Source organism: Dendrobates tinctorius, unplaced genomic scaffold, assembly GCF_039654945.1.
Source record: "Dendrobates tinctorius isolate UK_male_01 unplaced genomic scaffold, ASM3965494v1 ptg000162l, whole genome shotgun sequence".
NCBI lineage: Eukaryota > Metazoa > Chordata > Amphibia > Anura > Dendrobatidae > Dendrobates > Dendrobates tinctorius.
In genome coordinates, this window is record NW_027361829.1 from 22432501 (window position 1) to 22458536 (window position 26036).

Genomic DNA, 26036 nt, shown 5'->3' on the forward strand with positions numbered 1-26036 from the left:
AGGCATCGCTGAGATACGTTCAGAGTTCCTTTAGCAGCCTGTCACACATATGGTAGTGCAAACAAATATTATTTATAACATTTCTCCATCAAGCAGGAAATCCAACCATCCTTTATAAAATATTTTACATGACCCTATGGCCAGTAATTTTTTGGACTTCTGAGGGCTAAATGTATAACCTACCCAGGTTAACAAGTGATTATAGCGATTTGCTGGTTATCAACTGATCACCAAGCTCCAGTCAATTTCAAATAGGGTTTTCCAAAAAAAGATCTTTTTCCTTGCAGCAAAAAATACAAAAAATAAGGTTTTCAAAACACGTAAAGAGGTATTCCCATCTCCTACATGCTATCCCAATATGTAGTAGGTGTAATGTAGAAATGTACTATGCAGAAATGTAGTATAGTTCTTCTGATTCGCTATGTCGTTTTTCCCATGCAGGCCCTTTTAGTAGTTAGGCATTCATGGTTACAACCACTAACAACGGTCACTATATGAGTGGCTGTAACCAAGGATATCTAAGCTACTGCAATACCCTGCACATGGTAAGCAACATAGCGAATCAGAAGAAATATTATACATTTCTAATTGGAGGAATTTGATATTATTATACCTATTACATATTATGATAGGATCTTGACGATTGGAATATCTTTTTAACGTACAGTTTATCCCATATTGTTTTTGTCGGCATGACATGTCATTAATGGTGGCAGAGTCATGTCACCACAGATGCCTGTAAGGTACTGAGATTCTTAGGAGTTAATTAAAATATTGTTTTAAACAAAATTGCCTAAATTGGTTTGTACTGAAAAAGGTCTGTCTATTCTATTCAATAAATATTGGAACATTTTAACAGAATCACAGGAAAAACAGTAAAATGTTTCAAAACGGAGTAAGAATAAACTGAACCAGCAATACACGCAAGATTAGCAGCTTATTCAGCCACATGCCATCATCCCTAACATCATGACGAACAACTTGGGTCAGATTGGCTGGGAGCATATTGAAGATCTGAAATGGGTGTCCCCTTTTTCATATGACTTCTCACAGACTGACAATGGGTTACGAAATTCTGAAAACCAAACTGCTCCATTACATTGTCAATTTCATCTACTAATATAACCAGCATAATAATAAAGCGCCCCGTCTCCTTTTATCTTAGGATCTATGAGACACTGAAATAAACCTTACCACAGGTCGAGACTCCTCTCTTTCTAAGATCTTCTGTGCTTGATCAGCTGGAAATCGAAGTACTGTAGTGATAACTTTCGCCATTGTCTTAAAAAATAAAATAAAATATTAGAAGGTGCATTAAAGCAGAATACAGAAGGTGAAAGTGAGCTAATGAATTACATGTGTAGTTTGTCCTGTCAGATTAAGAAACCCAGTTTGCTACTATCGAAATTGCTAAAAGTTGAACCATTCTGCATTAGTTTTATGCAGTGTTGTCAAAAAAAAAATCCAAGGTTTTGCAGAGAATAAAGTTCTGCACAGTTTCCTCATGGGAATATGAAGGTTTCTACCTTAGTGTTTGCAAATTGTCTCTTCAGAGAGGAAGAGAACTAGAACTCTAGTGTCACCTATTGGAAGCAGCAATCCTAAAAGTCAATGTTGACCCTTTAACGAGCCTTGTCATATGACTTAGGATAAAAGCCAAACCAGAATCTCAATTTATAGACACTGTTTCGGGGTACTGCCCCTCGTCAGTGTCAAGTGTGAGTTATGGTTTGGCTGTGTGAGAGGCGGCTGACTGATATCCAAGTATCGTTTCTCCTTGCGCAGGTTGACATGATAAGCATGCAGAGATGAGGAGATTTAAAGCCACAATGCTCCCCTAGGAAATATGCAAATTGTCTCTTCAGAGAGGAAAAAGACTCTAGTGCCACCTATTGGAAGTAGCAATCCTAAAAGTCAATGTTGACCCTTTAACGAGCTTTTTTACATGAGTTAAGATAAAAAGCCAAACCAGAATCTCAATTTGCAGACAGGCTCGTTAAAGGGTCAACATTGACTTTTAGGATTGCTACTTCCAATAGGTGGCACTAGAGTTCTAGTCTTCTTCCTCTCTGAAGAGACAATTTGCATATTTCCCAGAGGAGCATCTCCTCATCTCGGCATGCTTAGCATGTCAATCTCTGCAAGGAGAAACAATACTTCTTGGATACCTTAATGCTTAAAATGTCAAGAAAGAACTGCTACATTATGTAGAACAAAGCACCTTATTTGAAGTCTGGGACCTCACTGTCAGCAAGGAATCTGTATGGGCATCTTCAAAGGCCTTAAAAATGACCCGTCACCAGGTCAGACGTGGCAAGTGTATGCTCTTATTTTATTCCCTCTGCTCTGGAGAGTAGTCTGGGTTTTGTTTTTTAAGGTCTGCTATATGGTTTTAGTGATGTGAGCATTTTAATTATGTGCTGATTTTTATTTACCAAAGTGCACAATTCCTAATTCAGAGAAGCAGAAAAACAAGACCCGCCTCTCCCCAGAAAATATTGTCAGCAATGTCCCCTTGGTATAGACTGTAAAATTTAGACGCATATAAAAAGGTCCATATCTCTGGACCTGTATGGCGAATTTTAACCCCTTAGCGGTACATGTACGGCGCAAGTCAGTAGCAGGCTCAAAGCTCAAGCCATATAGCGCAGTTAAAAGCTGTATGTTACAGTCAGAATCTGCCTCTAACAGCTGCGAGTAGAGCAGGGCTCAGCCCATAACTGATAGCCTGCACACGGCATGAATGGGCATCATTCTATGCACCCCTTGGTGCTCCTATGATGCTGCAATCACTGAGTGCCAATGAGTTGCTATGATAACTGTGAGTCTTTTGAAGACCTTTGTGCTTGTCGACACGGAGCTCCCTTGAACCCCTGCCTATGACCGGGCTGCAAAGGAGACTGTCACTTTTATTACATGCAGTAATACTGTGATTCTGCTGTATACAGTGAAAGCGATCAGATAATCCCTTAAGTGGACTAATAAATACAGCAAAAAGTTAAAAAAAAGTTTTAAAAATTATGAAAAACTTGAAAGTTCAAATCACACCTTCACCCCCCATTAAAAAAAAATACACAAGCGGTATTGCAGTGTCCAGAAAAGTCCAGTCTATCAAAATATAAAAATAATTAACTCAATTGGTAAACACTGTAAACAGAAAAAAATTAAAAATGAAAAAAAATATTGTCTCAATGCAATACCGCCAAAAAGTGCTGTAAGAAGCAATTAAAATGTCATATATACCCCAAAATGTTATCAATAAAAAACATTATATTGCTCCCAATACAGCTGTATCGACCAAAAAATGGCAACACAAACAAAAAATATTTTTTCTTCAAATTTCTGATTTTTTTTTCCTTCACCAAAATAAGGAAAAAACAGAAAAGCAAGACAAGTTTGGTTTGGAATTGCTGCATTTGACTGATGAGGAGATTTATATTACCAGGTCATTTTTACCACACAATGTGTTTTTTTAAAACAATTCCCAAAAACAATGTCAGAACTGCATTTTTCTGCAATTTCCCTGCATTTATCATTTTTCCCCAGTACACCATTTGGTCAAATGAATGGTGTCACGCAAAAGTACAAGAAAAAAAAAAATGTCCATGTCGGAAGGGGTTAAAAGAAGAAAAACAGTTACTCAAAGGAGCAGTGGAAAAAAAAAACCTTTGACCAGGCGATGGGTCATCACTATGGGATCATTTGGTCTGCAGTCTATTCACGAACCAGTAAACATCAGTACAATCTGCACTTACACACAGGCAAGACCAGTAAGATTTTAGCGAAGCTGAAAGCCAAAGTGATCGTACATAAAGTATAATAACCAAAATGATGCCACGTAGTGGCCGCCAAATGATATGCTTGCTTAACCCCTTCACCCCCAAGGGTGGTTTGCACGTTCATGACCGGGCCAATTTTTACAATTCTGACCACTGTACCTTTATGAGGTCATAACTCTCGAACGCTTCCATGGATCCCGGTGATTCTGACATTGTTTTCTCGTGACATATTGTACTTCATGTTAGTGGTAAAATTTCATTCAAATAACTTGCGTTTATTTGTGAGAAAAACGGAAATTTGGCGAAAATTTTGAAAATTTCGCAATTTTCCAACTTTGAATTTTTATGCCCTTAAATCACAGAGATAAGGCACACAAAAAACTTGATAACTAACATTTCCCACATGTTTACTTTACATCAGCACAATTTTGGAACCAAAATTTTTTTTTGTTAGGAAGTTATAAGGGTTAAAAGTTGACCAGCGATTTCTCATTTTTACAACACCATTTTATTTTTAGGACCACATCACATTTGAAGCCACTTTGAGGGGTCTATATGATAGAAAATACACAAAAGTGACACCATTCTAAAAACTGCACCCCTTAAGGTGCTCAAAACCACATTCAAGAAGTTTATTAACCCTTTAGGTGCGTCACAGGAATTTTTTTGAATATTTAAAAAAAAATGAACATTAACTTTTTTTCATAAAAAAAATACTTCAGGTTCAATTTTTTTTATTTTACCAAGGGTAACAGGAGAAATTGAACTGCAAAAGTTATTGTGCAATTTGTCCTGAGTACGCAGATACCTGATATGTGGGGGGGAACGACTGTTTCGGCGCATGGCAGAGCTCAGAATGGAAGGAGCGCCATTTGACTTTTTCAATGCAAAATTGGCTGGAATTCAGATTGGACACCATGTCACGTTTGGAGAGTCCCTGATGTACCTAAACAGTGGAAACCCCCTACAAGTGACCCCATTTTGGAAACTAGACCCCCCAAGGAACTTATCTAGATATGTGGTGAGAACTTTGAACCCACAAGGGCTTTACAGAAGTTTATAACGTACAGCGGTACAATTAAAAAATCATATTTTTTCCACAAAAATGATCTTTTCACCCCAATTTTTATTTTCCCAAGGGTAACAGGACCCTAAAAGTTATTGTGCAATTTGTCCTGAGTACGCTGATACCCCACATGTGGGGGTAAACCACTATTTGGGCGCATGGCAGAGCTCGGAAGGGAAGCAGCGCCATTTGACGTTTTTGGCTGGAATTGAGATCGGACACCATGTCGCGTTTGGAAAACCCCTGATGTACCAAAACAGTGGAAACCCCCCACAAATGACACCATTTTGGAAACTAGACCCCCTAAGGAACTTATCTAGATGTGTGGTGAGAACTTTGAACCCCCATGGGCTTCACAGAAGTTTATAACATAAAGCCATACAATTAAAAAATCATATTTTTTAAACAAAAATGATCTTTTCACCCTCAATTCTTATTTTTCCAAGGGTAACAGGACCCTAAAAGTTATTGTGCAATTTGTCCTGAGTACGCTGATACCCCACATGTGGGGGTAAACCACTATTTGGGCGCATGGCAGAGCTCGGAAGGGAAGCAGCGCCATTTGACGTTTTTGGCTGGAATTGAGATCGGACACCATGTCGCGTTTGGAAAACCCCTGATGTACCAAAACAGTGGAAACCCCCCACAAATGACACCATTTTGGAAACTAGACACCCTAAGGAACTTATCTAGATGTGTGGTGAGAACTTTGAACCCCCATGGGCTTCACAGAAGTTTATAACATAAAGCCATACAATTAAAAAATCATATTTTTTCCACAAAAATTATCTTTTCACCCTCAATTCTTATTTTTCCAAGGGTAACAGGACCCTAAAAGTTATTGTGCAATTTGTCCTGAGTACGCTGATACCCCACATGTGGGGGTAAACCACTATTTGGGGGCATGGCAGAGCTCGGAAGGGAAGCAGCGCCATTTGACGTTTTTGGCTGGAATTGAGATCGGACACCATGTCGCGTTTGGAAAACTCCTGATGTACCAAAACAGTGGAACCCCCCACAAATGACACCATTTTGGCAACTAGACCCCCCATGGAACTTATCTAGATGTGTGGTGAGCACTTTGACCCCCCCAGTGCTTCACAGAAGTTTACAACGCCCGGGCGTGAAAATAAAAAATTCGTATTTTTTCCACAAACATGATCTTTTAGTCACCATTTTTTTATTTTCCCAAGGGTACCAGGAGAAATTGGACCCCAAAAGTTGTTGTCCAATTTGTCCTGAGTACGCTGATACCCCATATGTGGGAGAAAACTACTGTATGGGCACACGTCAGGGCTCGGAAGGGAAGTAGTGACGTTTTGGAATGCAGACTTTGATGGAATGGTCTGCGGGTGTCATGTTGCCTTTGGAGAGCCCCTAATGTACCTAAACAGTGGAAACCCCCCACAAATGACACCATTTTGTAAACTAGACCCCCCAAGGAACTTATCTAGATGTGTGGTGAGCACTTTGACCCCCCCAGTGCTTCACAGAAGTTTACAACGCCCGGGCGTGAAAATAAAAAATTCGTATTTTTTCCACAAACATGATCTTTTAGTCACCATTTTTTTATTTTCCCAAGGGTACCAGGAGAAATTGGACCCCAAAAGTTGTTTTCCAATTTGTCCTGAGTACGCTGCTACCCCATATGTGGGAGAAAACTACTGTATGGGCACACGTCAGGGCTCGGAAGGGAAGTAGTGACGTTTTGGAATGCAGACTTTGATGGAATGGTCTGCGGGTGTCATGTTGCCTTTGGAGAGCCCCTAATGTACCTAAACAGTGGAAACCCCCCACAAATGACACCATTTTGTAAACTAGACCCCCCAAGGAACTTATCTAGATGTGTGGTGAGCACTTTGACCCCCCCAGTGCTTCACAGAAGTTTACAACGCCCGGGCGTGAAAATAAAAAATTCGTATTTTTTCCACAAACATGATCTTTTAGTCACCATTTTTTTTATTTTCCCAAGGGTACCAGGAGAAATTGGACCCCAAAAGTTGTTGTCCAATTTGTCCTGAGTACGCTGACACCCCATATGTGGGAGAAAACTACTGTATGGACACACGTCGGGGCTCGGAAGGGAAGCAGTGACGTTTTGGAACGCAGACTTTGATGGAATGGTCTGCGGTTGTCATGTGCGTTTGGAGAGCCCCTGATGTACCTAAACTATTGAAACTCCCCACAAGTGACCCCATTTTGGACACTAGACCCCCCCACGGAACTTATCTAGATGTGTGGTGAGCACTTTGAACCCCCAAGTGCTTCACAGAAGTTTATAACACTCGGACGTGAAAATAAAAAAATCATTTTTCTTCCACAAAAATGATATTTTTGCCCCCAATTTTTTATTTTCCTAAGGGTAACAGGAGAAATTGGACCCCAAAAATTGTTTTGCAATTTGTCCTGAGTAGGCTGATACCCTACATGAGGGGGTAAAACACTGTTTGGGCGCATAGCAGAGCTTGGAAGGGAAGGAGCACCATTTGACTTTTTCAACTCAGAATTGGCTGGAATTGAGATCAGACGCCATGTTGCATTTGGAGAGCCCCTGATGTGCCCAAACAGTGGAAACCCCCAATTCTAACTCCAACCCGAACCCCAACACGCCCCTAACCCTAGCCCTAACCCTAGCCCTAACCCTAGCCCTAACCCTAGCCCTAACCCTAGCCCTAGCCCTAGCCCTAACCCTAACCCTAGCCCTAACCCTAGCCCTAACCCTACCCCAACACACCCCTAGCCCTAACCCTAGCCCTAACCCTAATGGAAAAATGGAAATAAATACATTTTTTTTATTTTATTATTTTTCCCTAACTAAGGGGGTGATAACGGGGGGTTTGATTTACTATTTATGGCGGTTTTTATGTTTGGCGGCTGTCGCACGCTAAAAGACGCTTTTTATTGTAAAAATAGTTTTTGCATCACCACATATTGAGAGCTATAATTTTTCCGTATTTTGACCCACCGAGTCATGTGAGGTCTTATTTTTTGCGGGACGAGTTGACGTTTTTATTGGTACCATTTTCGGGCACGTGAAATTTTTTGATCGCTTTTTATTCCGATTTTTGGGACGCAGAATGAACAAAAACCAGCGTTTCATGAATTTCTTTTGGGGGGGGTGCGTTTACACCGTTCCGCGTGCGGTAAAATTGATAAAGCGCTTTTATTCTTCGGGTCAGTACGGTTACAGCGATACCTCATTTAGGTCGTTTTTTTATGTTTTTGTCGGTTTTATGCAATGAAAACTATTTTATATAAAAAATAATTATTTTTGCATCGCTTTATTCTGCGAGTTATAACTTTTTTATTTTTTTGCTGATGATGCTGTGTGGCGGCTTGTTTTTTGCGGGACAAGATGACGTTTTCAGCGGTACCATGGATATTTATATGCGTCTTTTTGATCTCGCGTTATTGCACTTTTTGTTTGGCGGTATGATAATAAATCATTATTTTTTGCTTCGTTTTTTATTTTTATTTTTTAAGGGGTTCGCTAAAGGGGTTAACTAATGGGACAGTTTTATAGGGCAGGTCGTTACGGACGCGGCGATACCTAATATGTGTACATTTATTGTTTTTTTTTTTTTATTATTTTAAAAAAATGAATTTATTGGGGAATATTTTTTTTTTTTTTTACTAATTTATTTGGCGATTTTTTTTAATTTATTTTTACACTTTTTTTTAATTTTTTTTTTACTTTATTACATAGTCCCAGGTGGGACATCACTGTCCTGTGACAGATCGCTGATCTGTCACATCACAGATCACTGTGACAGATCAGCAATCTGTCACAGGCAGTGCACAAGGCTTCCTCATGCCTGCGCTTTGCAGGCACTGAGGAAGCCAGCTTCCCCAGGCCCCCGAAGGCCCCCGTCGCCATCTTGGATTCGGGGGCCTGGAGGATAGGAGTCCCCCGCAGCAGCGCTGCACATTGCGCTGCCGTGGGGGGCTCAGGGAAGCACGGAGGGAGCCCCCTCCCTGCCGATGCTTCCCTTTAACTCCCGGTACACCGCGATCGCGTTTGATCGCGGTGTGCAAGGGGTTAATGTGTCGGGGGCGGTCCGTGACCGCCCCTGACACATAGTGCCGGGTGTCAGCTGTGATAATCAGCTGACACCCGGCCGCGATCAGCGGCGCTCACCACGTGGGCGCCGCTGATCGCGGTAGACGTACTATCCCGTCCCCGGTCATACGGGCCCGGGTACCGTGGACGGGATAGTACGTCTCATGTCAGGAAGGGGTTAAAAGGCACAGTTTGAAAGAATAGCCCCGCCATACAGTGCCCTCAAAGTAGCACATGTGTGAGTGGCCATCATTTTTTTTCTTCATGTAGTCAAACTCAATAAATGAATTACGGAATAAATACTTTCATGAACTGTCTACAGCACAATACCACCTTTGTAACGTTAGCATATTATTTATGAAATTATGCAACTCTGGAGCTCCTTACCTTAGTTTCCTTTCCCATCATATACTCAAACAATATGTTTCTCAAATACTCAAATTCGGTAGGCTCAGCAAAGACAGACACATCAGTGTACCGATGATTGACATCTGTTGAAAGAGTAAAAACCACTAGATTACAACTAAAACAGCTATTTATAAAGATGTGAGGTTAAATAGGTTGTCCACCACTTGAACATCTCCTTGACATACCCCACACTTGGCCTCGATAAAATAAAAGGCTTATTCTCACCTCCCGTGCTGGTGCCGTCCCAGTGGTGTCGGTACTCGCTCTCCCGGGGCTCCTGTGCTGTGACCCCGGCGCCCAATCAGCGTCCCCGTCTCCTGTCTAATTGAACTTGAAGAGAAAGTCAGGGATCAACTGCAACCCGGACTTCCTCTTCATGTTCAATTCGACAGAAGGCGGAGACAGTGATACCAACGCTGATTGGGAGCTGAGCTCACGAGTCATACAACCACAGGAGAGCCCCGGGAACGCGAGTGCTGACACTGCTGGAACGGTGTCAGCACAAGAGGAGAGTATAGGCTTTTTTATTTTATTAGGGCCAAACATTTAGATCAAGAAGGGGTTGTCCTAGTAGTGGACAACCCCTTTAACTAGGAAGTCAATACATGTCCTGGGATTTTTTGCAGCAATAAATAAGTACTGTATAATGGAACTTATTTTAGAACCTAAACGAAGAATTGCTCATAAAGCCATAATATGCCTGACTATCATAATGTCATAGGCACTAGGCAGGGGGCGACATCCACAACTGCAGCCTAACATGTTATATAGCTGCCTACACCCAAAGCCGGTACTACAGGTGATTACGCATTGTAGAGGGGGCCTTACCTGTGTGATCATGAAAACTGATGTTGTCGTAAAACTATCATTCTAGACTAGGGGTAGGAAACATGGATTTTTGTGAGTACTCACCGTAAAATCCTTTTCTCCGAGACGCTCATTGGGGGACACAGAGACTGTGGGTGTGTGCTTCTGCCGTCTGGAGGCCGACACTAAGTGTACAAAAAAAGAGTTAGCTCCTCCTCCGCCGCATACACCCTCGCCCCTAGGCCGGGCGTAACTCAGTTTAGTGCATAAGCAGTAGGAGAACGCGCCTTAAACTCAGGCAAGAAACTATATGTCTGAAAAAGGGGACCACCCTAAACCTTGTACAAGGATTTGTAAAACTCAAAATAAGTAAAAGCCAACTGGCTGATAGGGTGGGTGCTGTGTCCCCCAATGAGCGTCTCGGAGAAAAGGATTTTACGGTGAGTACTCACAAAAATCCATGTTTCTCCTTCGTCTCATTGGGGGACACAGAGACTGTGGGACGTCCTAAAGCAGTCCTCTGGGCGGGATCTTAACTCACCCAATCCATGCTAATTTGCGCCCCTGATTAGAGGTGCGCAACTGCTGCCTGGAGGATCTTTCTTCCCAGGCTTGCATCCGAGGATGCCTGGGTATGTACGTTATAATGCTTGGCAAACGTATGTAAGCTGGACCAGGTAGCTGCTTTGCATACCTGCTCCGCTGAAGCCTGGTGTCGTAGTGCCCATGAGGCACCCACTGCCCGTGCCGAGTGAGCCTTGATCCCTGCCGGAACTGGCGTGCCACTGATTTGATAAGCTTCTTGAACCGTCAGGCGAACCCATCTGGCCAAAGTCGCTTTGGACGCAGCGAGCCCCTTCCGCCGTCCCTCTGGAACCACGAATAGAGAGTCTGTCTGGCGGAATGGCGCCGTCCTCGCCACATACCTCCTAAGAGCTCTTACCAGATCCAGAGTGTGCAAAGCCTTCTCTACCCTGTGCACCGGTGCCGGGCAAAACGAGGGTAAGACGATGTCTTCGTTGATATGAAAAGCAGACACAACCTTCGGCAAGAAGGGAGGAGCTGGCCTTAAAACTACCTTATCCTTATAAAAAGTTAGGAACGGTGGTTTACAAGATAAGGCCGCCAATTCCGAAACCCGCCTAATAGACGTTATGGCTACTAGAAAAACGACCTTTCTGGACAGGTAAGGTAAGGAGACCTCTTGCAATGGTTCGAAAGGGGCCTCCTGAAGGGCTCTGAGCACCAAATTCAGGTCCCATGATTCCGTCGGCGCCTTATAGGGGGGTACTAAATGTGCGACCCCCTGCATAAACGTCCTAACCTGCCAGACGGAAGCGACTTTTCGTTGGAAAAGTACCGACAGGGCCGAGATTTGCGTTCTGAGGGAACTCGGGGCCAACCCTGCGTCCAGCCCTGCTTGTAGAAAAGCCAGTACGTTGGGGATCGAAAAAACCAGAGGAGCCACTTCACGATCCCTACACCAACGGAAGAATACTTCCCAAGTCCGATGATACACCCTCGCCGAGGAAGGTTTTCGGGCACTCACCATCGTGGCCGCCACATCGCGTCTGAATCCTGCCTGTGTTAACAGCCAAGATTCAATGGCCACGCCGTCAAACACAGGGCCCCTAAGTTCGGATGGCAGATCGGCCCTTGGGACAGTAAGTCCGGCCGATCTGGAAGACGCCAGGGTACGTCCACCACTAGTTGGACCAGATCTGCGTACCAGGCCCGCCGGGGCCAGTCTGGGGCCAGCAGAATTGCTGGAACCTTCTCTCTCCTTATCTTCCTGATAACTCTTGGAAGCAGCGGCAGCGGGGGGAACAAGTACGGGAGACGAAACTGGCCCCACGGGAGCACCAGTGCGTCTGCTGCGATTGCCTGCGGATCGAGGGATCGAGCGACAAACCTTAGTACCTTGGCATTCTCTCTGGATGCCATAAGGTCCACGTCTGGTGTCCCCCACCGTTGGCAGATCTGCTGAAAGATCTCGGGGTGCAGGGACCATTCCCCTGCCGCAACCCCCTGTCGGCTGAGAAAATCTGCCGCCCAGTTTTCGACTCCTGGAATGTGCACCGCTGAAATTACCACGCGGTTCTTCTCCGCCCAACGTAGTACCAGTCCGACCTCGCGCATGGCTGCCTGGCTGCGTGTGCCCCCCTGATGGTTGACATATGCTACTGCTGTAGCATTGTCCGTCTGGATGCGCACCGGCCGGTGTCTCAGGAAACACTGGAAATGTCGCAGGGCCAATCGTATTGCCCGTATCTCCAGAATGTTGATCGGGAGAATTACCTCCTGAACCGACCATCGCCCCTGGGCTATGTGACTCTGGAAAACTGCTCCCCAACCCTGCAGGCTTGCATCGGTCGTCACCACCAACCATTGTTCCGGGGGAAAAGGCTTCCCCTGGACCAGAGACGAGTCGCGAGTCCACCACCGGAGTGAACTCCGTACTAGCGGAGACAATTTGCACCGATGACTGAGAGACAGCAGCCTCCGGTCCCATGCTGTCAAGAGCGCATGCTGAAGCGGACGGAGATGGAACTGGGCAAACGGGATTGCTTCTATCGCCGCCACCATTCTTCCCAACACACTCATGCCATACCGGATGGATCTGGAGCCCGGCTGTAGAAGGTTCCGTATCCCTTGCTTGATTTTTTGCGCCTTGTCCTGAGGGAGGATCACCAGCCCCCGGGAGGTGTCGAAAATCATGCCCAGGAACACGATTTTTTGGGCTGGAATCAAGGACGACTTGCTCCAATTGATCAGCCAGCCCAGACGGGCCAGGGTATCCAGAGTAATATTGACATTGTCCTGGCACTCCTGAAACGACGGCCCCTTTACCAAAAGGTCGTCCAGGTAAGGAAACACTGTTATGCCCCGTGCATGCAGGATGGCCATAACCACCGCCATTATCTTTGTAAAGACTCTGGGGGCAGTGGCCAGACCAAAGGGCAGAGCCACGAATTGGAAGTGACGTCCTCCGATCGCAAATCGCAGGAACCTCTGGTGTGGGGGGAATATCGGAATATGCAGATATGCATCCTGCACATCGATTGAGGCCAGGAATTCCCCTGGATCCATGGCTGCAATGACCGAGCGGAGGGATTCCATCCGGAATCGCCTGACCCTGATGAATCTGTTTAGGATCTTTAGATCCAGAACCGGCCTCACAGTCCCGTCCTTTTTGAGGACCGAAAAAAGATTGGAGTAAAACCCCTGCGACTCTTCGCCCTGCGGCACTGGGGCGATAACTCCTTTGTGCTCTAGCGTCGTTACAGCCTGTAACAAACTCTCCGCCTGCGAATCTGTCTTGGAAAGTCGTGAACGGAAGAATCGCTGTGGTGGCCGTCCGACAAACTCTATCTTGTACCCGGACGATACAAGTTCTGCCACCCAAGTGTCGCGTGTCACTGCGACCCAAACGTGGCTGAACCTTAGTAGGCGTCCGCCCACCCTGTCGTCCGTAGGTACGGAGCGCCTCCAGTCATTTAGCTGGAGGCTTTTGGGGCTTGGCCCCCTTCGCTCTGGGTAAATGGCCTCGGCCTCTACCCAGCGGATTGGCCCTGTAAGAGACTTGTTTTTCCCTACTCTGGCCATCGTTTGCGGAGGAGTATGTCCTGGCCGGAGTCCCCCCCCAGGGGCTACGAAAGGGTCGAGCAACTTCTCTGCTGCGGAAGGAAACTACTCTTCCCCCCAGTGGCTTCTGAGATAAGCCTATCCAGCTTCTCACCGAACAATCGATTGCCCTGAAAAGGCAATGAGGTCAAGGATTTTTTAGAGATAGAATCCGCTTTCCACAGCCTCAGCCATAATGCACGCCTAATGGCGATCGCATTCGCCGCTGCCACCGCCGAACACTCGGCCGCGTCCAGTGAGGCGCTGACAAGATAATCACTTGCCCCTGACATCTGATTTGCCACCTCTAAGACCTCCGCGGGCAGATCCCTGTCCTGGAGGGCCTTATACAGAGCTTCCCCCCACGAAACCATGGCTTTAGCCACCCAAGTCGCCGCAAAGGAGGGGGCCAGAGCCGACCCTGCTGCCTCATATACCGAGCGGGCAAGCCCGTCCATGAGGCGATCAGTTGGGTCCTTAATAGAGGAAACACTGGGTATTGACAATAGCGACCTAGATGCTAAACGTGACACGGGAGGGTCCACTACTGGCGACTCTACCCAAGCCTTATGGAGCTCAGGAGGAAACGGATACTTTGCCTGTAGCGCTTTTTGCATTGCAAAGCGCTTATCCGGGTGATCTCTATGTTTCTGGACTAGCTCCTCAAACTCCGGATGCGTGGCAAATCTTCTATGTGGTCGCCTGGATTTCTTAAAAGAGACCTTGTGACCTGAGGCTGTGGGCACATCGTCCTCGATCTCTAATGTCTGGTTGACTGCCTCAATGAGACTGTCCACCGAATCCTGGAACCCCAGACTTTCTAGATTCCAGGCTCCTTCCTCTTCTCCTTCATCCTGATCGCTCCCAGAGCTCAGTGACGGGGAACGGGATGCCCTAATACCCGCCGCCGAAGCCCCGGAGGGTCCGGCCGACGGGGAACGAACCCTCTTTATATGAGCTTGCCTGGTACTGGAGCGACCTCTAATGGTTGGAGGGTCCTGAGACGAGGACGAGCTCTCTTCCGCTGGCAGACCCCCCTCCCTGCTCCCGCCTGGGCCCTGAAGGGATTCAATTGCCCTCGTAAGGGACAGCATAGACTGCGATAAGGACACCGCCCATTCCGGGGGGTCCTGACCCCTCGGTTCAGAAACAGTGGGGGGCTCCTGGGCGCGCTCCGACTCACAGGCTTCACAATATTTACCCGCCTGTGCCTTTGGCAGCCTGACCCCACAGGACACGCAAACCGCGTAAAGGAAAGAGTGAGCTTTTCCTGTACAGAGCTTCCCCTTTGCAGACATACTTGCACAGGCTGAAGGCAGAGTAGAAGGAGGAGGAGGGTAACCTCTTCCCTGACAAGCAGCGTGGTTCTCCAAACGGAGTTACACTCACCCACCGGGCTGTCCTTGCGTGGATGCAATGTGTTAGGGCGGAAGTCTCTCCGGGATCTGCGCCTCTGACCTCCTGCCCTATATCGCGCGTCTCCACCATCGCCGCTGTCACCGCCGCGTCAGCGGGCGGGACTTCCGGCTACCACCGGAAGTCAGCGGGCGGGACTTCCGGCTACCACCGGAAGTCGGCGCGCGGCCTCGCGCGATACTCGCGCTCTGCAGTGGGGCCCCGGCCGCGATACACGCGGCGTGCGGAGCCCGGGTCACCCACCGGGCTGTCCTGCAACGCCCTGGCTACCGCTACCCACCAGCGCCAACTTGCGGTGCGCTCCAGGAGCGGATCCCCCATATACCAAACAGGTGAGCAGGGCCATCCGCCGTGCAGGCGCGGGGGGGGGAGGGGGGGGGGGGGGCTCTGTCGGTCTTACCCGCGGCCTCTTCCCCCTGTACGCTCTCACCTGCGCCTCCGATTCAACCCCCTGGACTCACTACCAAGGGGTGGACGGGTCCTCCATACACTGCTGTTGTAGGAGAGTAGCAACGCGGAGTCTGACCCCTGGTTCTGCTCACACGTGCTCCTGATGAAGTTGTGGGGAAACCGAGTCCTCTAATCAGGACGCGTTGCCCCTCTTTCGTTAAAAAAAAAAAAAAAAAAAAAAAAAAAAAAAAAAAAAAAAAAAATAGATGTCTGGAAAAAAGTCCCAGATGTGTCCCTCGGTGCGGGAGAGGACACGTGGAGGGTTACTCACACGTGGTCGCCCGTTGGTGATTTGGGGAGATCGGATCCTCTCTATAGGAACCGTCGCCCCTATCTTATCTTCATAGAAAAAAGGGAGGAAAAAAAAAAAAAATCTAGTCTGGAATTCCAGACTGCGTGTGCCTCCATCAGACACTAAGCAAAAAACTGAGTTACGCCCGGCCTAGGGGCGAGGGTGTATGCGGCGGAGGAGGAGCTAACTCTTTTTTTGTACACTTAGTGTCGGCCTCCAGACGGCAGAAGCACACACCCACAGTCTCTGTGTCCCCCAATGAGACGAAGGAGAAATTAATTTTACCAAGGGGCCACATGAGAGACCGTGACTGTTGTGGAGGGCCGAACCAATAGTCTGAAATTAATTCTGCTCAGTGCTAAAGGGACTCTGTCACAAGTTTTGTGAAATAGCAGCTAAAAATATCACCTTATTCAGCATCTGCGCTGCATCCTGAGGATGCAGACAGCAGTGATGTCAGGCGGGGGAGGGGACGGGGTAGCCCATGTGACACTCTTTAAAGCCTCTCGGCTGTCACAGTCCGGGGGCCAGACGGGAACAACCAGAAGGCCGAAGGTGGTCTGAGAGCTGCACTTTGCCCAAGGTTGTTCTAGACCATAACAGATATATGTACATCAAACTACATGGTAATGAAACACCAATAATAGTCCCTAAGGTTTTCATATTGTCAAGAGCTCATCATCTGTTTACAAGTGGAGATGTGCTGCCGACAATGAAACACGAGATCAGCTGCTTAGCAAGTGTTTGCTCGTTCATCGGCAGATCACTGTTATATTTACATGGCACAAACATTCCTAAAATTGCTTATTCCATTGTTTATTGGCTCCCAGTCAATAAATCAATTTTAGTATTCACAAAAAAAATAATCCGGAGTACAGTGTATTCATGTTACAAAACAGCACTCCTGAAACAGTTTCCGACCTTTATAAGGAGTCCCAAGAGGAGTGACAAACGCACCACGAGAGTAGTTTTTTATCTGGTCTTCCAATGTGTTAATCTGTACAAGAAATGGAAAAAAAAAATCATATACTCAAACTCTGTTCTTTCATACCAAGCAGTTATTTGGGAATAACTAAAATTGAACGCAGCAAGTTTCAAATCTGCCAAATTTTACCAGGAAATTCAGCAGCCAATTTATCCCCTGCAAATTGAATGTTTCTAATTATGAAGAGAGACTATAGAACATAAAAAAAATGTAAGATGTATATTAAAACCCCCCCACCTATACTCACTTCACTGCGCAACTGTACTGCTCAGTGTCCCCCTTACGTTAATTTCACATTAGCATTTTTTTTGCACTGCGCATCGTGCGCAATAGAAACGCATGCAAAAAAACTCATCATGCGTTTTTGCATGCGTTTGCGTTTTTATGCGCATTCGTTCTCTAGGGGTTAAAGCCAGTGTCTACACATTTGTACACTAAAAACACATGCGCACGAAAACGCAGACGAATGCATGTCCATTTGCACGCCTGTGTTCCCATAGACTGTAATGCGTTATTTTGTTGCATTCTGTGCGCAAGCGTTATTTTTTTACGCCTTTCGGCAGACCCAAAAATGCAACAGGTTGCGTCTGGCGCGCCTAGGCGCACACCTTGAAACAAACGCATGCGCACGAAAACGCATCCGAACGCGTGCAAACGCAAGACCATGTGCACGCCATGTTAAGCATAGGTACGCATGCGCATGGACACGCACGATGCGCTGCGCAAAAAAAACGCGTATGTGAAACCAGCTTTAAGCTAGTTTCACACTAGCGTTTATTCCACGCAGCGCACTAAAAAACGGGTGAGCGGGCACCAGCCAAGTAAATACTCATACAGGGATCACCACATGCAAGTTAACTAGACAAATGAACAAGAAAAGAGAAAGGGACTATGCATGTATGTGGGATCACCACGCCAAAAACCAAATATTTATATAAATATAATTTTTATTGTAGAAAACACAAAAAGCAGCACGGCGCCGCTAAGCTCCCTGACCGCCCCATCCGGTCATCGCCGCCTACTATCGCACATGGACGCTTACGATCTGCGCACCCTATCTTTAGCATAGGGTGCGCAGATCGTGCGCTGGCCGTGCGCTAGTAGGATTTTGGCGTGCGCTGCGCACTTTTGAAGGTGTGCCGAAATGCAACATGCTGCGTTCGGCGCACACGGGCGCACCTTCAAAAGTGCGCAGCGCACGCCAAAATCCTACTAGCGCACGATCTGCGCACCCTATGCTAAAGATAGGGTGCGCAGATCGCAAGCGTCCATGTGCGATAGTAGGCGGCGATGACCGGATGGGGCGGGCAGGGAGTCGGCAGGGGGCGGGGCTTAGCGGCGCCATGCGCTGCGTGGAACGCTAGTGTGAAACTAGCCTTAGAGTCCTGAAACCACAAGCATCTTCACACTAGGCAGGGACTTCCAGATGTGACTAGACTTGCAATGCACATGTGCAAGGAAGTCCTAGAACAAGTCGTGGAGGAAGTCCCAGTGTTACGTTTAAAGGTCACACATCCTTGCCTAGCATCAAGAAGCCCTAGGTTTCAGCGCAGTGTGTCAATAAAAAATGGCCGGGATCACTTTATGGGTAAGAGCCTGATGTGGAGGTGCTCTGGAGGTATTATTTTTTAACCTTTTGCCCAGCCTTTTACAGTTCAGCAAAATTGTGGTTAGCTGACTGCCACCATGCTGATCTCAATTACAAAGAACAACTGCATTGTGGAAAATATGGATTTTTGTAAAATTCCAAGTAGAATTCAATACCACTTGAACAAACTCACCCAACTCTAGTAATAGTGAAAAAGCTAAAACTGCAACTACTACATTTAGGCTGTGTTCACACGTTGCGTTTTTTTTTCCGCGGATTTACCAAAAAATCCGCTCAAAAGAAGCTTCCCATTCATTTTAATGCATTTTGCACGGTTTGTGCATATTGATGCGTTTTTCCGCGAAAAAAACACTTTGCGGTAAAAAACGCAGCATGCTCATTCATTTTGCGGTAAATTCCGCATTTCTGGCTATTTTCTATGTGTCTGGGGACGCGCGGAAAAAAAAACGCATAAAAAACGCGCGTTTTCTGAGAAGGAGTCATGTTTTTATGCAGAAATTATCTGCATACGTGTGCACATAGCCTTAAGGGCCCGTTACACTAAGCGATATCGCTAGCAATATCGCTATAACGTCACTGGTTTTGTGACGCAGCAGCGATATCGCTATGTGTGACACTTACCTCCGACAGACTCCCCCGCTGGTTATGCGCGAGATCGTCCTGGGCCGTTTCTCGTCAGCTGCTTCCTACTGGGCTTCCTGCTGTGGCGACGAGTGGACGCGGACGGGAGGATGTCTTCATTGCCTCGTCTGACAACTAGGTAGCGTCCGCTACTATGTCACTGGTGAGATCTGCCTGTGTGGCAGCTCACTAGCAACCACTTAGGCTACTTTCACACTTGCGTTTTGTTGCGTGCGCAGTGCAAACGCACATAAAAACACATCATGCGTTATTTTATGCGTTTTCTTGTTTTTTGCGCATGGTTTTTGCAAAAAAAAAGCATGCTTGATGGCGCTGACGTGCACATGACAATGCGCACGTCAGCGCTCCCATAGACTTTAATGGGTTTCGTGCGCATTGCGTGCGCATGCGTTTTTTTGAGACAGGTCGGACGCACAAAAAATGCAACAGGATGCATTTTGTGCGCACGGGCACACACTACAAAAAACGTATGCGCATACAAACGCGTACAAACGTATGACAATGCGCACCCATATTAAATAAAGGGGGAAAAACGCAGCGCAAAAAAACGCAAGTGTGAAAGTATCGTTAGCGATGCACCAGCGATCCTGACCGGATCGTTGTCGGGATTGCTGGTGAATCGCTAAGTGTGATGGTACCCTTAAGGGCCTGTCACACTGAGCGATATCACTAGCAATATCGCTATAACGTCACTGGTTTTTGTGACGTTATAGCGATATTGCTAGAGATATCGCTATGTCTGATACTTACCTCCGACCGCTCCCCCGCTGGTTATCGCTGATCGCGAGAGAACGTCCTGGACCGTTTCTCGTCGTCAGCTTCCTGCTGTGGAGACGAGCGACGCGTGGACGCGGGCGGGAGGACGTCTTCATCGCCTCGTCTGACACGTAAGTAGCGACCCCCGACCCCTGCGATGTCGCTGGTGAGATCTGCCTGTGTGGCAGCTCACTAGCGACCACTTAGCGATGTACCAGCGATCCTGACCGCGTCATATCGCTGGTCGGGATCGCTGGTACATCGCTAAGTGTGACAGTACCTTTAGACTACAGCCAGTAAACCAATATACTGTATATCTGATTAAGCTTATCTCAAGTCCACCCATAGAGCTTAGCTTCCATGAGCAGTTAATTTGTGGTCATCTTCAAAATGTATGTTCCCCTTATAATTAACTGTTTCAGCTTTGAATCTATAAATGTCCACGCACAATTCTGATATAAGATAATTTTAAAAGACCAAAATCACCTTACCTTCTCTTTAAGTTCCTGCTCTGCTAATTTGGCGTCATTTAGTTGTGTGGTTTTCTTTGCTAATTGTGCCTATAGAAGAAACACAAACAGTCTATACCACAATAAACAGAAAATCAACTACTGTAAAACTTATTTGTCTAGACGGGATACATATGTTTTCCCTGCTTAGCTGAGCGCAGGACTAGGCACAGAAGTCGTTTGCAGCCACTAAATATTCTTTCTCACTACCAATAAACTAAAATCTTGGCAGCGGTCAGGAATTGAATCACAAAGTATATCAGAAAGTTGAAGAACTTTTCTTTAAAGGGAATCTGTCACCCCTTTTTTGAGATATCACATAATGATATCATTCAATTGTGTGTCACATAAGGATTCTCTTAGTACTTTTGCTTCCCCCGCACCTTTCATGCATAAATACCTTTTTATATCGGTTCAGATGTATGTAAACTGCCACGGTCCGGTCCGCTGGGCGAGGCTTATTCACCTGCTCCCCCCTCCCTGTCTTGCTCTACACAAGAAGAAATGCGTAGAGCAAGACAGGGAGGAGGGAGCAGGTGAATAAGCCCCGCCCAGCGGACCGGACCGTGGCAGTTTACATACATCTGAACCGATATAAAAAGGTATTTATGCATGAAAGGTGCGGGGTCAGGGGGAAGCAAAAGTACTAAGAGAATCCTTTTGTGACACACAATTGAATGATATCATTATGTGATATCTCAAAAAAGGGGTGACAGATTCCCTTTAAGTCTCCAATTCAATTTAATTCTACAGAATTCAGCTGACAGCCATCCATCATGCTGTAGGTGGTTTCACAAGCACAAGACCCAACACATTCAATTAATAGCTTCCTAAAAAACAATTTCTTTCTGGTCTTGATGAGGGGGGCATGGTAGAGTTAGACGCTCCTGATTCATGAAGAGATGCATGTCTCTTCATGAATCAGAAAAATCTGACAAGTGATGTGTGTCTATGTGCATCACAACAGAAGTCTTACTCCAGTCAGGGACAGGAAAGAGATTCTGGAGTAGGGAACACAACAGCTTGTAATAAATTAGACAAGCTGTAATGTCACTCCCCTGCCATGCCTCATTTTGGCAGAGAAGGGAGAAAAAGTTGTGAAAATGACAAATATGGCAACTCCGAATTGCACCATTTTGTGACTTTTTAAAGCTTCTATGTCACTTTTTTGGAGGAAAAGCTTTGCTGAATCAGACTCATTATGTTTACTTTAAGGCCACGATTCCGCAAAGTGCTTACACCAGAAAACTGGCATAAAAGACATTTTTTTTAAATCGTGTGGCAAGTTCATCAAAAATGGCAGCATTTCTTAAGGTAGAAATGTTAGAACAGTCCCTGACTGGAGTAACATTTTTGGCTAATAAGATGCACCAAATTAATTAAGTGATGTGCACCTCTTAATGAATTCAACAATTATTCATGCACGCCCTTTTTTAAGACCAGGGGGGCAAAAAGCCAGTTTCAATGATTCGTCTAAGTTTCTTTTATGACCATTTTACTTAGAAAACGTCATCTCTCCCCTCTTCATTATTTCAGCTGCTTTGACTTGTTGTACAGAGGTTAGGCACGCCTGCACTCCCAATAGGTAGGCGTCCCACAGGTAGACATGGAAACGCCTTTCGATAAAAAAAAAAATCTAGTCTAATGTGTTCTACACATACGATGAAGTCATTTCAAGAAAAGGCGGTATTATAACTAGATCTTACTTGAGTCTCTCCATGATCTGGGGCCTGGAAATGGGAAAAAAACAAACAATAAAGTATAAGTTTGACAGCCCAAAGTTGTTACAGATACTTCCTACACAGACCCAGCAGCTCACCTCTCCTTCTGCTGCTGCCTCCTCTTCCTGCCTCTTTGTCAGCTCTACCTGCAATTTTTCTAGTTGCTCCTGTAACTCAGTGACTTTCGCTGTCATTTCTTCTTCTCGAGCCTACAACAGGATAATCAAATAAAGGGTCCAAGATGTAAATATATTACAAGAAAGTACGCTCAACGAATGTCACCTCATGTCTCAGCTAAAAGAAAGTCACAAGCCTGACTTGAAATGCTGGCATTTCCTTCTAGCAGATACTAATAAGTGTATGAATACTATGACAGGAAGTCTTAGGAGAAAGCACACCATGCACACCCATGGCTGGTACCTCTGGAGACCAAGCAATTGATAGTAGTTTATCCCAGTGACCTGAATACAGCTTTATGTGGTTGATGAATAATCTTTGCAGCTCCTGAAAAGGTACATGTGCCAGAAACATTTCATGTACATAAGTAATGTCAAACTGTGCCATCTACCGTGCTCTTCTGCCCAGAGAGAGTTGTTGATTATTAGTGAAGGTCTAATGAACCAAAGCAACGAAACCTAAACTCAATTAAACACTTACCTCTAATATTTCTTCATATTTCTTGACAGTTCTTTTTAGATCATCATCCTTCTCTGCGATCTTTTTATGGAGCTGGGTTGTTTCTATCTGATGTGACTGTATTATTTCTGCCTCAACCTCTTGCGCTTTGCCTGTATCAATCACAAATTTCATTAGACACATTCGCTAGTACCAATTTAGCACTGACTGCTAAGCTGTTAATATACATGAATGAGTATAACTCTTAAAATTAAATGTATCCTTTACCATGAACTTATAATACAAGAATTGCTCTGGTCTAGTTTGGCCTTTCCAAAAAAAAACCCCACAAAACCAAAAAAACAATAACACGTTGGCTTTGAAACACGCAGAAAATTTAAAACATGTTAATTTCATCATCTAAAGACTCCTCGTTTCCAGCAGAACACATTTTTAACAATGTCCCTATCCCTTTCATCAATATTTAGTTGGAAGATTCACCTACAGTACACGGAGCAGCAGCAGCTTGCTTTGGTACCTCTATAGAGGTTGTACCTTTACACAACACCCCAAAGGTGAGCACAACCATACATGTCTGCTTTATCACTCTATTTGCGCTCTTCTGTCCCATCTATACGGCTGTGATACCTATGTGATATGTATGGTGTGTGCATGAAGAAGATAGGTATCCAGATTCCAGAATAGGTGATCACGAGTCTTATTGTTCACTTTTTGCATTTAATTCAGCACAAGTAGAGAAGAGCTGAACTTGACCGATACATGACCTGTTAGGAACACGGTGGTTTCAGTGAAAAACAACCACAATGCGCCTGCGTAACACGAGCTGGCCACGAGCTCAAAGATTAACCACGCAGGCGCCAAGCATCAACGTGTTATATAAGCATTACTTGCAGAAAGTACTGTGCATGGTTGAACTGATATCTGATTATAAACAATATAAAACAAAGGGGGCTTTCATTGGTAGAGAGGGACGTTTCCAGGAGGCTTTATGGACGCATAACTTCTGTGATGTTGTGTTAACTGGATGTTTCCTCTTTAACCCGTCGAGTCCCCCGAGGGAGGAGTGATGCTACAATATCCGGTAAAAACGAATTGATGCTTACTTTTCTCTATTTTATAGATGATGATAATGATCAATGTAATGTTAGACTAGTGCTGCTATAATTCATGTGCCTATAACACACATATCAAAGTGTTACCTAAGTCATTAATTACTTAAATGTTTTCTCATTACTAATAAAATATAAATTGTTTTACCGAAATAAAGACCTAGTAGTCTTTTTGCCTAATTAGTATATTAGTGAGCGCTATGTAAGGGGCTTGCCCCTCTCGAAGTAAAAATTCGGTAAGACAACGGCATCTTCAAATGAATAAAGTGCAGATGGTTCAACAATTTTGTGTATTCAAAAATGTTGTTTTTTTCTTCTCTTTTACTGTATTTGCATGTTTCCCAAAGATATTAACACCTTCATGACCAATCCTATTTTGAGCTTAATGACCTAGCCACTTTTTGCAATTCTGACCAGTGTCCCTTTATGAGGTAATAACTCAGGAACGCTTCAACGGATCCTAGCGATTCTGAGACATATTTTCATGACATATTGGGCTTCATGTTAGTGCTACATCTAGGTCGATAATATTTGCGTTTATTTGTGAAAAAAATTAGAAATTTCAAAAATTTCAAATTTTGAATTTTTATTCGGTTAAACAAGAGAGTTATGTGACACAAAATAGTGACTAAATAATATTTCCCGCATGTCTACTTTACATCAGCACAATTTTGGAAACATTTTTTTTGTTAGGAAGTTATAAGGGTTAAAAGTTGACCAGTGATTTCTCATTTTTACAACAAAATTTACAAAACCATTTTTTTTAGGGACCACCTCACATTTGAAGTCACTTTGAGGGGTCTATATGGTAGAAAATACCCAAAAGTGACACCATTCTAAAAACTGCACCCCTCAAGCTACTCAAAACTACAGTCAAGAAGATTATTAACCCTTCAGGTGCTTCACAGGAACTAAAGAAACGCGGAAGGAAAAATTTTCTTTTAGCATCAATTTTTTCATTTTCACATGGGCAACAGGATAAAATGGATCCTAAAATTTGTTGGGCAATTTCTCCTGAGTACACCGATATGTAGTCATAAACCACTGTTTGGGCGCACGGCAGGGCTCAGAAGGGAAGGAGCACCATTTGACTTTTTGAATGGAAAATATGCTGGAATATTTAGCGGTTGCCATGTCGCGTTTGGAGAGCCACTGTGTGCCTAAACATTGGAGCTCCCCCGCAAGTGACCCCATTTTGGAAGCTAGACCCCCCAAGGAACTTATCTAGATGCATAGTGATCACTTTGAAACCCCAGGTGCTTCACAAATTGATCCGTAAATAAAAAAGGTCCTTTTTTTTTTTTTTTTTTTTCGCAAAAATTTTCTTTTAGCCTCAGTTTTTTCATTTTCACATGGGCAACAGGATAGAATGGATCTTAAAATTTGTTGGGGAATTTCTCCTGAGTACACAGATACCTCATATGTGGTCATAAACCACTGTTTGGGTGCATGACAGAGCCCGGAAGGGAAGGAGCGCCATTTGACATTTTGAATGGAAAATTTGCTCCAATCGTTAGCGGACATCATGTCGCGTTTGGAGAGCCCCTGTGTGCCTCAACAGTGAACCCCCCCCACAAGTGACACCATTTTGGAAACTAGACCCCCTTAAGGAACTTATCTAGATGTGTAGTGAGCACTTTGCACCCCCCAAGTGCTTCACAGAAGTTTATAACGCAGAGCAGTGAAAATAAAATAATTTTTTTTTCCTCAAAAATTATTTTTTAGCCCGCTATTTTTTATTTTCACATGGCTAACAGGAGAAATTGGACCACAAAAGTTGTTGTCCAGTTTGTCCTTAATACGCTGGTACCCCATATGTGGGGTGAACCACTGTTTGGGTGCACAGCAGGGCTCAGAAGGGGAGCGAGCGCCATTTGACTTTTTGAAAGGAAAATTAGCTCCAATCGTTAGCGGACACCATGTCATGTTTGGCGAGCCCCTGTGTGCCTAAACTTTGGAGCTCCCCCACAAATTACCCCATTTTGGAAACTAGACCCCCTAAGGAACTTATCTAGATGCATAGTGAGCACTTCGAACCCCCAGGTGCTTCACAGAAGTTTATAACGCAGAGCTGTGAAAAAAAATAATTTTTTTCCTCAAAAAAATGATTTTTTAGTCCGCAATTTTTATTTTCACAAGGGTAACAGGAGAAATTCGACCCCAAAAG

General features: G+C 45.0%; 1 protein-coding gene across 3 annotated transcripts in view; it reads right to left on the reverse strand.

The window, feature by feature from the left end:
* Positions 1-26036, reverse strand: part of GOLGA4 (golgin A4) — a 245424-nt gene that overhangs the window by 31896 nt on the left and 187492 nt on the right. For all 3 annotated transcript variants that reach the window (XM_073549893.1, XM_073549892.1, XM_073549891.1), the window contains 7 exons: positions 22782-22912; positions 22223-22333; positions 22110-22133; positions 20386-20454; positions 16824-16899; positions 9293-9396; positions 1195-1281 (listed from right to left, as the gene is read on the reverse strand). In XM_073549893.1, the coding sequence (XP_073405994.1) occupies positions 1195-1281; positions 9293-9396; positions 16824-16899; positions 20386-20454; positions 22110-22133; positions 22223-22333; positions 22782-22912 (602 nt within the window). The remainder of the gene's footprint in view (positions 1-1194; positions 1282-9292; positions 9397-16823; positions 16900-20385; positions 20455-22109; positions 22134-22222; positions 22334-22781; positions 22913-26036) is intronic.